General features: G+C 33.6%; 1 protein-coding gene across 6 annotated transcripts in view; it reads left to right on the forward strand.

Annotated features, from left to right (window-relative positions):
- Window positions 1-14129, forward strand: part of MYO6 (myosin VI) — a 100829-nt gene that overhangs the window by 77959 nt on the left and 8741 nt on the right. For 2 of the 6 annotated variants that reach the window (XM_030267471.4, XM_072926583.1), the window contains 8 exons: window positions 919-1069; window positions 2427-2635; window positions 3000-3078; window positions 4780-4940; window positions 8209-8238; window positions 8813-8851; window positions 12014-12117; window positions 13366-13497. In XM_030267471.4, the coding sequence (XP_030123331.1) occupies window positions 919-1069; window positions 2427-2635; window positions 3000-3078; window positions 4780-4940; window positions 8209-8238; window positions 8813-8851; window positions 12014-12117; window positions 13366-13497 (905 nt within the window). The remainder of the gene's footprint in view (window positions 1-918; window positions 1070-2426; window positions 2636-2999; window positions 3079-4779; window positions 4941-8208; window positions 8239-8812; window positions 8852-12013; window positions 12118-13365; window positions 13498-14129) is intronic. The other 4 variants (XM_072926584.1, XM_072926586.1, XM_030267476.4 and 1 more) reach the window with 2 other exon arrangements.

The following is a 14129-nucleotide window of genomic DNA, read 5'->3' on the forward strand; positions in this document are numbered from 1 at the left end:
TTACCCATTCACACCTTCCTTTATAGGCTACCTTTCATTTTTATCTTAGAAATAATAATTTTCTTGTCTCCTCTTTAAATTAATTCCATTAGCTGATTGCAGGGAATACTGATGGAAAAACTACTTCAATAATTAAGCTTTGCTGACACCTTAATGTTTTTTTGACAGACATGCAACTCTGTTCTAGTTGCGGGCTTCTCATAAATTCTTTTACATCCTTTGAAATTATGTTTCATTTTGAATCTTGGCATTTCTGACATTTTTTTTTTTATTTTTGAGCTAGTTGGTGCTCATCTTTAATGATTTGATTTAGTTTCTACTTTTATGTGTTGATTTGCAGATCCCAGTACAGTGATTTCTTTTTAGGGAGATTGTCTGCAGAGTTGTAACTTTTGTGTGGGCCCTTCAATAGTGGTTATTAAAAAAAATCTTGAGTTTTCCTGAACTCTTCTTCAGCCTTGCTTTCTCAATCCTTTAGGGTGTAATGACTGTGCTCATTCTGAGGTGCAGTGTTGTGTAGTTGAGTTTTATCTGATTAATTCTGTTATTGCTCTTTGAATAAGTAGCACTACTCAGCCTTTATCCCTTCCAGTTAAAATCCTCTAGTGGATACTAATTATTTGTTATTGTGAAAAAAAACCAAACAACAAAACCCCAAATTAATTCTCAAAATAATAATGCATTTTTCCATTTTGAGTCACTGTCTGCTAAGTAATTTTAGTTACTACTTGGAAAAGGCTCCATTGCTTAGTTACTTGATGTGATAATGTTCAGATTTCAAAAAAGAGGGTGAGCTTTGTCAGAAGGCATAACTTCTCTCCCCATCTGCCTTTTTTACATGAGTAACTAATGGAGTTTTAAAAATATCACCTTCCAAAATAATTTCAAATAAGCAAATAACCTGTCTTACCTTTACAGCATTGATGGCCTGATAAAAGTACGTACATTGAAGAAGAGACTTGATAAATTTAATGAAGTAGTAAGTGCTCTGAAGGAGGGCAAAGCAGAGACAAGCAAGCAGGTCAAGGAGTTGGAGGATTCTATTGATGCTTCAATGACCAAAATTAAGGTATGTGATAATAATGAGAGAATTAGTATCTTGGTACTGGAATCTTTTAAAAGCTTAATCTAAAGGAGAAGGCCAATGCATTTTTCTTAATAGAAACTATACTTAATTATAATGGTCTTAATTTTCAGTCATTGGGTAATTCCTGTTTAAAATTATTTGTAAATATAACTGAAGTGAATCCTGAAAAGAGGTGCACATGTCTTGACTTTGCTATCTGTATGTCAAAATTGGCACTGAAGGTTTTAAAGAAAAAGATGCATGTTGATATTATGAGACAAAGGTTGTCAATAATTTGTTTGTTGCTTTCATTATTGGAATAATGTGCATTACCATTACTTTAACTTAATAAGGGCTGAAACAAGGCATTTATCACAGAATAAAGACATTTTTTTTCCCAGTTATGAGTGTTTTCAGACTTGGTAGTAAAGAGAATTCAGCTTGCTGATTATGATTCAGGTCTGTAGTCCTCTCTTTCTTACCACAGAAGCACAAAGACAAAAAGAAAGCACACTGGCATTTATTAATGTTAGAAAAAATTTGGTTTCTTGAATTCATGTTTCATGCAATATTACAGCTTTCTTAGTGTTTCTTAGTGTACCATATTAAGACTTCCCTATTTAAAATCACTGTTGAAAAGATGGTGGAGTTCACCTGTCAGCTTAGAGTTCTTTTTTCTAATAAAAATTATATAATTTGATTATCATCGTGATACACTATCAGAAAAGGTCAGCAAATCCCCCATATTGCAGTTTTATTAGTAAGATATGAATTGTAACATGAAATTAAATTCTACCTGTCAATAAGGTTTGAAAACATGTCTAGCAAAGGCTATTTTTGAAGCATTTTAAATCTGTAATTTGTTTCTAATAACTTTTTAGAAAAAGTTAGTCATAACACAGTGCAGTATTTTTCCTGAGTGCTAGCAGAAATATTAAGAAAAAGTATTTTATGCTATGATATAAAAGCAGAGCTGAAAATAACCACTAAAGAAGACAAGAACACAATGAAAAATACACATGGGAAGGCCTTAATTTCCATCCTAGCATGTTAAGAATTAATTTCTGTTGCTTAAAACTGCAAGATTTAAAATACAAAGGTATGTTTTGAAAAGAAGTTAAGTTAATTTCAGTGATGAAATGGAGATGACTTTGTATGGTTTTATAGGAGAGGGGAGAGGAATGGGTCCTCAGGATTTTAGAAAGAAAGGGAAGAATGGACACAAGCTTCCCAGCCCTGAGGTGTATATATGATTTAAGTACAGTGCTCAGTAATCTCATTTCACTTAATCTTGTTTTAGTATATGCTTTCAAAAGTGAAGTACAAATAAAAAAGAATTACCCCCTTTTTATTTTTGCAGACCACTATAATGACTAGAGAACAGATACAGAAAGAATATGATGCTTTAGTTAAAAGCTCAGAGCAGCTTCTGAGTGCACTGCAAAAGAAGAAGCAGCAAGAGGATGAAGCAGAGAGGCTACGACGCATCCAGGAGGAAATGGAAAAAGAAAGAAAGAGGCGTGAAGAGGAAGATCAAAAACGAAGGAAGGAAGAAGAGGAAAGACGCTTGTGAGTCTTTAATTTTAATAAGTTGCTGGTTATAGAATAAGAAGAAAAATAATGTTGTTTAAATGTAGTTGTTTCACTTGGGGAGTCACTTGGATTGTATTCCAGGTGTTCTGTGCAGTGTTGAAACATTTCCTTTCCCATTGACTTATAAGGAAAGTGTCAGAAGAGCATATGGAAGAAATTATACGATGCAGCTGGAAATACAGATGAACTTGAAAAATTTCATGTAGTATCCTATCATCAGGACTGTACTGACTTCTGGATTACCAATCAGTTTTATGAAAGAGACTTTGTACTTCTTATATTTCTTGTTCACTTGTGTCATAATAACACATTTTCATTTCCTTCTCCTCTTATGTAATAGGAAATCTGAGATTGAGGCAAAGAGAAAACAGGAAGAGGAAGAGAGAAAAAAGAGGGAAGAGGAAGAAAAGCGTATTCAGGTTAATGCTTCAGCTGTGTGTGGCATTGGGGGATTTCTTGTTAATTTGCTGGTTTTGGGGTTATGTGTTTATTTTCTTGTATTAATTTACTTATTTATAAATATTTTTTGTCACTTATGTTCTCCACTGAGTCTAATGGCTTCTTTCTTTCTATAAATGCATTTCTTAGTGTTCACCAGTGTTGCTTTATTAGTAAATATAAGGCAAATGTCATGTTTAGGGCATCCCAAGACAGATCACCTATTTCTAGTTCCCATGCAACTTCAGGTATTCTGAGTGGAGGTGCACCTGTTTTTAAGGGGTTTTAAAAGGTATTTTAAAAATATGCAACATTGGAGAATCCTAGTTTAGCCTTTGAAGGTTTTGTGGGTGGTCCATGTCAGGCAAGTTTGGCATTCTTTTACTAAAGTCACATCTTGACTTGGACTATGATGTTTACTTGCTTAACTGCAAACATTTTCAGAACATTGGTAATAATGAGAGGATGCAGGACTGTCCTTGGTAGCTCCTTTGGCTACATTCATGTACACTAAATACATGCAGCTCAAACCCTACTCCTCCACACTCCCCCTTGATTTATGGCAATTCTTACTGATTTCATATTGAGCTCTCATTCTGAGGTGTGTTTGGCCCCTATATCCCACTTTTCCTTTTTTGTTGGAGATTGCTTGAGTGATCTGGGACAGCTGTCTTATGAGAAAAAAACATCTTAGTGATTGTCTTTATCAATGTTTCTTGGTTTCTGAGCTGTGGATATCTGCAATGCAGAATGTAATTTACACTTTAAAATGCTGTGTTTGCATCCAAGTGGATACATAATCCTGTAGGGTGCTTCATTCTCCCACATACAGTAAATTTCTCATTATCTTTCCTCCTGGTGGCTGGTTTTATCATCTAATCTAAAATGAGATTCATAAGGTAAAACCACTGGTGTAACTGTACAGTTTTTAGTGTTTTAGAGGTGCAGCTTCACAATGATGAGTGCTTTGTTTCCTTTGTCAATTTTTGGACACTGCTAAAACTTGCGGTATATGCCTTTTGAAGGTATGAATTGGATGGTCCTGTTTTATTTACTGTGTGTGCAAAGCTTTTTGTGGAGTAATGATGGTAAACTGCTGCTGCTGTTTGGCTCTGCAGAGGCAGTATATTTGAATTGCTCCTGTGCTGCACTAAGTTGGAAGTTTTACCATTTGCTTAAATTCAAAGTTATATCAGTTCCACGGAGAATTCCAGTGTCTGTCTTAATCCCTTTTCAAAATGAACTAGAGACCTGTATCCAAAGTACTGCTTATTACAAAGTCCTGTGATGCCAAGAGCAGGATATCAAGGAAGTATTGTGTTAGTGCACTGGAGGAGTAGCCATTCTGTTTCATTTGAGTTTTAATGATTCTGAAAACTTCTGAACACTAATTTTTATAATAGTGAACAAAATAATTCATATATTAAAAAAAATAATTATAATTATTTAGTACTTTATTAAAAGAGGTAATATTTGATAAACTATATGAAAACCAAGATTTAGTTTGTAGCTGTTTCATCTTTCTTGGGTCAAACTAAATACTAATGCTGTTAATTTTTCAGTTCTGTAAAATGTAGATGTATTCAAAAGCTAATATACTACTTAGCATTTTTTTCTAATATTGCTTATGTAGCATTTTGGTTCTTATTGGGTAAGGTTAAAGGTGTCTTATTCTAAAACAGGCTGAAATTGAGGCTCAGCTAGCTAGAGAACGAGAGGAGGAAACCCAGCACCAGGCAGTGCTTGAACAGGAACGGCGTGACCACGAGCTTGCAATGAGAATTGCCCAGAGCGAGGCAGAACTCATCAGTGATGAAGCCCAGCTCGATTTAGGTTTACGCAGGTATGGAGTTGAGTTACATTTTCCTCTCCCTATCCTGATCCCTTTGAGAAGACTGTGCTCTTGTTCTGTTTATGGAACTTTGTGTTCATTAAATGGAGATTCTAAGTCAGTGTATTAGAATATTCTTCAAATTACATTTTGAAATTTGTTAGAAATAGATTGCTTTTTCTTAGACTTTCCTAATTTTGCATCTGTCTACACCAGTAATTTTGTAGATGCTTATGAATATGACTGCAGTGCTCTTTCTTTTTTTGAGCGCTAACAAGGACAGCAAACTTAGAATTCTGATTTTTATGACTCATTTAAAGTAGGGAATGGAATTTCTTCAGTGGTAAGTAATAATAAAATACATCTTTGCTAGGACTTGATGGTTCCACTTGTACAGTGAATTTGTGTGGGATATTTTTTTTTTTAAACAAGAAGCCCTCTATGAATACAAAAATAAAAGTAATTTCTGGGCCCTGACTGGTAAGTTTTTTTCAAGTGGAATGAAAATATCTAACATAGATGGGTTAAAATGTTAAGTGTTAGTCTTGTTTTGTGTCAGTTTTTGATGTGCGATAAAAAGAGCTTAACTTTGGATACACCTAACAGCCGCTGTCTGCAAGCAAGAGCTCTTCATGTGTAAAAGGTGATGCCTTAGAAGTTCCAGTAAAAATGGTGCTTCTGGTCAGATTGCATAAAGGCACCTATGAACATTATTGGTGACTTCATTAGTATGACTCTGCTCAGTTTGTTTTGTTGTTGAAATGAGTGCAAGAAAATCCCCTATGATGCCATGTAATTCCAAGCTCCCAGATGTGTTTCTTTTGCTACCCAAATTTCATCTAGATGTATATTTTTTTTAATAACTGTATGCCTGCTTGAGATAGGTGGGTAATTTTTTTGTCACGTTCAATACTGACTTTTAGATGGTTCCACTGAAATAGTTATGTTTTTTCCCTCAGTACAATAGTTGTTATATTTCTCTGATGAGACTGACATGCTCCATTCACAGAATCAGAATGGTTTTGTGTTGGAAGGGGACCTTGAAGAGCATCTTGTTCCACCTCTCTGCTCTAGTCAGAGACCCCTTCCACTAGACTAGGTATCTCAGAGCTCCTTCCAAGCTGGTCTTGAACACCTTCAGTGATGGGGCAGCCACAGCTTCCCTGGGAAGCCTGTTGCACTGCCTCACCACTTTCCCTGTCTGGATTTTTGTGCAGTACTTTGAAGGTAAACGCAAATTCACTCTAGTTTGTGACCTGGCAGAGTTCTCTTAAATATGAAAGAAGGGAGGCAATAGACAAGAGCTCAGAGAATTCAGTAACTTTTCTGTCACTGAAGCTGTAATCTCCACTGTGGTTCCTACTGCTCGTAGGTGATTTTGGGATTTATCTTTCTTGTATAATCTCAGAATGGATGATGAGCTAATTGTCATCATAACTCTTTGCCAGTTTCTCTCTGCTGTGTAGCTGGCAGGGTTCTGCTGTGTAGCTGGTAGGAGACTGAAGACCCTTCTGAATGATTGGAAAGTGCTGAATGGTCTGAGCATGTTAGCATAGAGATGGAAATCATTTCTTGAACAAGATAATACCTAAGTCTAGAAAAGAAGTGATAGATTTTTCTGCTTATATGAGATCTTTTTATCTCATTGGCAAATGTTTTCCTATGTTTCTAAAGTTTACTTCAAATAGTTAATCTCACATTCAAAACCTGAATAGAATGCTTTTGATTTATTATTTAATTTTATTTTGGTTTGTTAAAAATCAAACACTACCCTGGCCCCAGTATCTTCTACTGAAATCAGAGGATTTTCCCATAATCTCAGGAGTTGCCTTAAAGGTAGCAACTATAGAAATTCAGTGAAATGAAAACTACTGGTTAGAACAAATTATGTAATTTAATAATTAAATCTAAAGTTCTCAGGACTTCTTTTATATTATATTAGTCATAATTTTACTAGAGTCTAAAGAAGTTATACTCTACGGTCTTCTACATTTTAGACTGACATATTAGCATGTGATACACTAAAATCACTGACTTTTTTATAACTATATAGAAATGTTCAATTTTCCCTGTTCAATTCCCTGTTTAATTTTGTTGTAATAAGATAAAGTGTGTGATTTCATACTGAACTCATGCAATCTACTACTTTTGTAGTGTCTTCACACAGTTTTTTAAAAAATGGTTTCATGCTTACATATTGGCATGATTAAAATTGTGTTTTCCATTGTATAGTTGCAACTGTGGAGTGAAAAGAGGAAGAAAAAAGTGATTTTATGTCCTCAGTTTTAAGAAATATGTGGCACTTTCGTGTTGTCATATTTGAACATGAGTGCCTGTAGTTTATTTCTTTTTTTCACAATACCTTGCTGTATTCACTTCCATTGCTTTCATAGATATTTCAAGGTGCAAAAGTATTAGCAGTTTCCTTGAAAAATATATTTGTTGGCTTCTGTCAAAGGAGAAAAGCTGTTTGTTCTGGCAGCAGATGCAGCATTTTCTTTTGTGCTTATTCTGTGCTGGATCTGCTGGACCTCTTGTAGCTTTATCTGATTTTACTACTCATGCACAGTTTGAAAGGATGTGCAATACGTGATTTACTGCACCCAGAGGCAAATTAACAGTAATGATTAGCACTTGAATAAAAAAACAATTTAAATAATAAGTACCTGCTTCCAACTGGGCAATATTTTTTCATTTATGTGGCTTATTGAAATATACAGTATGACATATAACACCAAAAGAAGTTAGTCTTAGAGAGTGTTGTGAGTGTATCTGTTCTGGGTTTTGCATTGGAACAATCCAAAAAAGTCCTAATGTAGCATGGTTAGTGCTACATGTGTGCACCTGTGGGTTTCCAGTACATCAGTTAGACTTGGGGTCTGTTCACAGCTTGCATGAAGAAGCACCATCCTCTTCCCAGAGCAGCTACACGAGGTGTGCTGTTATTTCTCCTAATACGCTTATCCAAGCATGAAATAGAGCAGTACCAGGTCTCAAAGTCTCTGATTTTGAAAGATTGGACAGGGGAGAAGGGCTGGAGGAAGCTTTTACTTGTACAATTTTTTTTCCCAGATTATAATTTAAGTCATAATTGAATGAGAAAATTGAGGGTGGGAAAAGGTCTATATAATAATTTAAAAAATAAAAATTAAAAAATTTCATAAGATAATAAAGAAGATGTGAGAGAGCAGGAAAAAGGCTATGACCCACTGTTTCTTGCTTCAGGTTATTAGAATATTAACTGGGCAGTAGTCTAACATTAAATGTCTTCTATTTGCAGAGCCAATGGAACAAAGCCACAAATGACTGCGTATGGCATTTTTTCCATTTGAATGTTCTAATTGATAAAAGTCTCACTAATTAATAAAACAAAATTGATATTGTCCTCTTATATACTAATACCCCCATAGTAATCTTTACAGTATGCATCTGTAATGTCTAAATTAATTTCTAAGACCTTATATTCAATACTTTGCTTATGTCTAATAAACCCTTTAATGATCAAATATACTGAATAACATCTATTCAAAAATTATTATATAATTGCTATGAAGTTTTTCACATACCATCCATTTTTCACTGCCCTGTGTGATTTATTGCCCTTTACAGAATCAGCACTCTGTGTCTCTGTGTGTATGTGTATATATATATATATATATATATATATATATATATATATATATTTGTATGTGAATGTGTATATATATATATATATATATATATATGTTTGTGTGTGTGTCTGAATGGAAATAATTTAAAATAAGTTGCTGTTTCCCGTGCACTTAATTTAACTTCAGTTTGATTGTCAAGACACTTTCACAGTTATAAAGGCTGTTTTTGTATCCATATATTTGGTTTATGCTCATTTACCAATTTTCTTGTAGGGAACAAATGGCTACAGAAATGTCAGAAATATTGTCTAGGTAGGTGAGAAGGTATAACACCAGTGAATCAATCATTTTCATGTATGATTACACATGAAATGGGTGGAATATTATGGAATGAAAAGTACTAGAATTTTGGTTTTTTTAAAGTGATAAGCAGATAATGAAATTATTTCTTTCAGATAAATTATATTTACCTTTTTCCAGCAATTATTTCTTTGCTATTTTAATTGATTATATTGAAAAAGAATAAGAATAGTTCACTACCCTGTAGTTTTCTCTAATTTCTTTAATACTTCTCCAGCTTTCTTCTCTCACCTTTGTGATAAACAGAAAACAAGACTCCACATGTTCTAAAGGTGTTTTTCTACAGATTCAGCACAAAGTTAATGAAGTCATTTAACAGTAATGTAACTGTCAGTGCATTTAATAAGGAAATATTCTAATTAGAGTTCCCTTAAAATAAAAACAGTTTTGAAAATTTCCATGTTAAGACCATATTAAAAACCCTCTTAAGCTATCCAAACAAAATTCCCTTCTGAGATTTCTTGACTAGTAATGCAAGATTTTATGCACAATGGAGAAGGAAAGATAAATACAGGTTTTGGTCTGAATATACTAGTTGGTAAAGTACTAATACTCTGTTCAAATGAATTTATGTGATTGTCTTCCATATCAGCAAGTAATTAGAAAGTGTTTTCTGGAACTTGAGGGCAGAAATAACCTTTGACATTGATTTTATGAAGCTTACAGAAGAAGAAAATATGTTTAGAGATTTTGAAAGTGAATCTGTTGTTTAACAAGTTACTAAGCTATGTATATATAGTCTGAAGATGATCAGTCACATGTTTGATGGATTTTCTAGTGGTATCGTGGATGATTGGAATGCAGCTGGTAACTAAATTTTTCTTCTGCAGTGTTATTTTAAGAATAGGAATAAACCACATAATGTGTAATTAAAGTAGCATGTGAATTTAAATGGCCATATTGTATTACATATATTGACAGTTCCAATGATAGTGGCCAATATTTAATGTATAAAAAGATGACAAAATTTTGGGGCAAAATCAGAGGCTTTGTGTTCTGGTTGAATTTAAAATGCAATACCTCTCAGTATCTGCTTGTTAAACTAAATTTGTCTCACTTTTCATACACTGGAAACATGAGACTGATCTTTTGTATTTTTAGTCTAAAAATACTGTTTATGATACATAACTCTCATATGGAGCAGTGAAGATTGAATGTCAAATGTGATGCTCCTCTTACTGCCAGACTGTTATGCTTGAAGTCATGTAGAAAACAAGCAAGTGATCTTCAGAGTGCAGAGTAGTACCCTAATAGAAAGACTAAGCCATTCAATTGGATTAGCATTCTTAAAGATTACTACTTGAACCAGAGAGGGTACAGCCTAGTTCTGCTGTGCTAAATTAGGCAACAAACTCTTAGAGCAGTGGGTAATGTTGCTAAATAAGGAAAATCCTTAGGATTTGTCAAATTAGGTTCAAGAAGGTTAGACACCAGGCAGTGGAAATTATTTATCAGGAATCCTTAATGTCCTACAGGTATGCCAGTAATAACAAAATATTGAAGTAGATATTTTGAAGAAGTTTGTCCAGCTATTTGTTTTACACTCATGAGTAGTTCTAAGTCAGAGTTAATTTTAAAAGTTGGACTTCTCACACTCTAACTGTGTGGAAGCTGTGTGTGGACTTGGATTAGTAGTATGAGTAGGCATTAAGCTGCTACTCCAACAGTAAGATTCTATAGTTTTAATTATATTGAAGAGATGCTTCAGTTGTTATTAAGAAGAACATTAGTTTAATTCAAAGAACTTTAAATTGCATTTGTTATCTCTGCTTTCAAAACTGCTGTATCTGCATAAAGAAAAAATTCAGGTTATAATAGTTTTTTATAACCTTCTAATTAAAAAAGGAAAATAAACATAAAACTTCACAGTACCACATGAGACCTTAATGGAAAAATAAACGTTAATATCATATTCACAAGATTATACCTATTAATAGTGTGCCTGTCCCACAAAGATATTACTGTACAAACAGACCCTCCAATGAAAAGGCCCGTTTTTTTCTTATTACATCAAGAACTTTACTACCTTGTTAAACATCTAGTTTCTTTTGAAGAAATTCCCTCAGATCCTGAAATAATTCAATGTTTATTCTTAGTCATGAGCAGAGGCTGGTAAAATCATGTGTCTGCTCTTGAATTCCTTAATGTTTAAAAGGTGTGCTGATCATCACTGATCATTGCAGTGTTTTGAACTTATTTTATAAGCAAATAAATCCATGGGAAGTTTGCCATTCCTGAGGGAGGCTTCTTCTAGTTACCTATACCATATTTCTTGGGGAAGAAAAATAAATTCAGGCTTATCTTTATATTTATAGTTCATTTTGTACATGGAAACCATGTACATTTTCTTAAAGGTGATTGAGATTTTAGTAATAATTTCTCACTTGCATTTCCTGTTGACTTACTTGTGTATTACCTACGTGGTGAAGACCTTTTGCCTTTGGAAAACACTGTGTTTCAATGAGTCTTCTTTTACTGGTCAGCCTTTTGTCCGGGTGTCTTTTTTACCTTGATATTTCTTGATGATCAATATCATCACCTCCAACCCCAGAATAAATATTGCTATTATTAGATAGACAACATAGAATTAATTTGGTTTCCTCTCTCAAGTAAGGTTTTTGTCCAAGACAGAATACTTTCTCAAGCTTCGGAACAATGATTTTGTCCTAGACCAATTTAAATAGCAGAAGAAATGCCTTTTCTTCCTTATTCTTGTTCTACTTCAGAAATACTTTTCCTTGTCTGTTTTTTGAATGGAACTAAAAATGTCTACTGTCAATCTTTGTTTTCTGCATCTTGCTTGGTAAGTAAAATGTACATCAGTGTGGGATGAGATACCCAAAACATGTATCTTTCCATACATGAAAAGCATCAATAACAATTCCTTTTAATCTTTAGGAGGCCAGTCATATTATCATATGGTTTTGTGCATAAAATATATTCTCATTTTCTCTTAATAATTCAAACATCTTGAAAATATTTTGGTATTTTTTCTTAGAATTGTGCATGGTAATAAGTATGATACATTGTTGATCATGGGATCTCTTCCTCTTCTTAAAGCAATTCTTGCTTAATACTTGAAAAAATACATATATATTTTAAAAACAATTGCAGGGGTCCTGCAGTGCAAGCCACAAAAGCTGCTGCTGGTACTAAGAAGCATGATCTCAGTAAATGGAAATATGCAGAGCTTCGTGATACAATCAACACATCCTGTGGTAAGTGGGTTTTTTTCTGAGAGAGTTCAAGTTGTAGTTATATGAAAAGTGTTACTTTCTTTCTATAACAAAGATAATAGGTTTACATAAGTTTGAGTGAATAACAAATTAATTAAAAAAAATTCTCTTACCCCCAAAAGAACAATACATGAAGCTATTTCCATATTAAGGAAACAGAATTTCCATTGTTATGTCTTTTAGGTATTATATTTTTATGATAATAAACATCTTGGGCCATAAAATACACGTTATAACCTCTTAATTAAATTCACTAAGTTTGATGTACTTCCACAGAGGGAATAGTAGTTATTATGCTTTACCTAGAATTTGCATGTTCTAAGATTTTTTTTGCTATCACTTTGTGCTGTCACTAGATCATAAAGAAAGCAAAAATATGTTCTCTCTTAGATATTCATATTATTCTTTAATTTTCAAAATGTGTAACTTCTTTTTGGAAGCTTACAGTGGGGCATTAATCACTTTGGCCTCAATGCTGTGAAGATTGAAACAGATAAGAATTATTCCTTTTTTAGATATTACTGTTTCTTCCTGCTTCTTATTGAAAGCAGTTGGTTAATTTGTGATTTAAGATCACTCAGAATTTCTTCCTGGATGTAGAAATTAGAAAATAACTCATTGTCTTTTACTGTTTTTACATATGCAAGACTGGAGCAATGTTTTCAGCTATGTAGATGGTGCAGTAATAAATGGAGTTCTTTCCTCGTGAAGCCAACTTGGATACTCTGAGATGACTAATGAAAAAGCCTTGTCATCATTCAGTCTCTTACCATAGTGAAGTTCATAAAAATTAAAATAGATACATGAAAAAAGAATGCAAATTTAAGCAGTCAAATTGATGTTTTTCTTCTTTTTTCAGTTTTAGAAATAATGTTCAGCAGTGCAATTTAAAATTTTTAAAATTTGTTTCTGTGCTGCTTGTGTTGTGATACTGTCAACAGAAATATTTGTAGCATTTCACTGCTCCAAATATCCCAGTACAGCAGCTACTTTGAGGATTGTCTTCACCCTAAAGCAGAAAAGGATTCATCAAACTCTGAGAGACTTTCTGGACCATAAACCACAGGTCCTATGCTGCAGAGAGTGAGGGGTTTTTATATTACATTTTATCATATTAGTGTTACAATTTCATCTCTAATCATATACCTTATCAATATAGAAAAGCATTTAATAAATAATTTTTCTGACTTTTCTCATTCATGCCTTCTCCTTCTCCTTTTTTTGGGATAGATATTGAACTCTTGGCAGCCTGCAGAGAAGAGTTCCACCGAAGGCTAAAGGTGTATCATGCTTGGAAATCCAAGAATAAGAAACGCAATGCAGAAACAGAACAGCGTGCTCCCAAATCAGTCACAGACTATGGTGAGGAGAGATAATTTTGTGTTTATAGTAATTTTGGTGATAATATTCTAGAGAGAACATTTCTGAAATGGATTTTGGGTTTTCTATGTTGAAGAAACTTGGAGTTTTTAGGAGCGTTTTATGTTGATTTAAGGTAAATATTTTGGAAAGATTGAAACTGGCAAATTCTTCACAGAAATTAAAATACTTTCAGTAGACCCAGCTACTTATGCTGAACAGCTCTCTCTTAAAACCTTTTCCCCAGCTGACATCTGTTAAAAAGAGTTCTTGATCTACTGATGCATGTTCTGGAGTTTTTGTTAAACATTCATTGATGTGCTACTTTAATATTACATAATATATAGCCATGTAGATACTTTTAAAAGGTGCTACTTATTCTGTCATTTATGTCACTGCTTACATATATCATGTTACATCCTCTTTTAAAAAAATCTGTGATATTGCAATTTTGATATTGCAATTTTGATATTGCAATATTGCAATTTTGGCTCATGGAGTGATATTGCAATTTTGGCTCATAGGGTGACAAATTTTGCATAGACCTTGTATTCTATTTAGACCCTCATTCTACTGATTTCACAGGCAGGTGTTTATTGACAATGCAACACACTGATCAGAGTAATTTTCTTTTG

This window comes from Taeniopygia guttata, chromosome 3 (genome assembly GCF_048771995.1).
Source record: "Taeniopygia guttata chromosome 3, bTaeGut7.mat, whole genome shotgun sequence".
Taxonomy (NCBI): Eukaryota; Metazoa; Chordata; class Aves; order Passeriformes; family Estrildidae; genus Taeniopygia; species Taeniopygia guttata.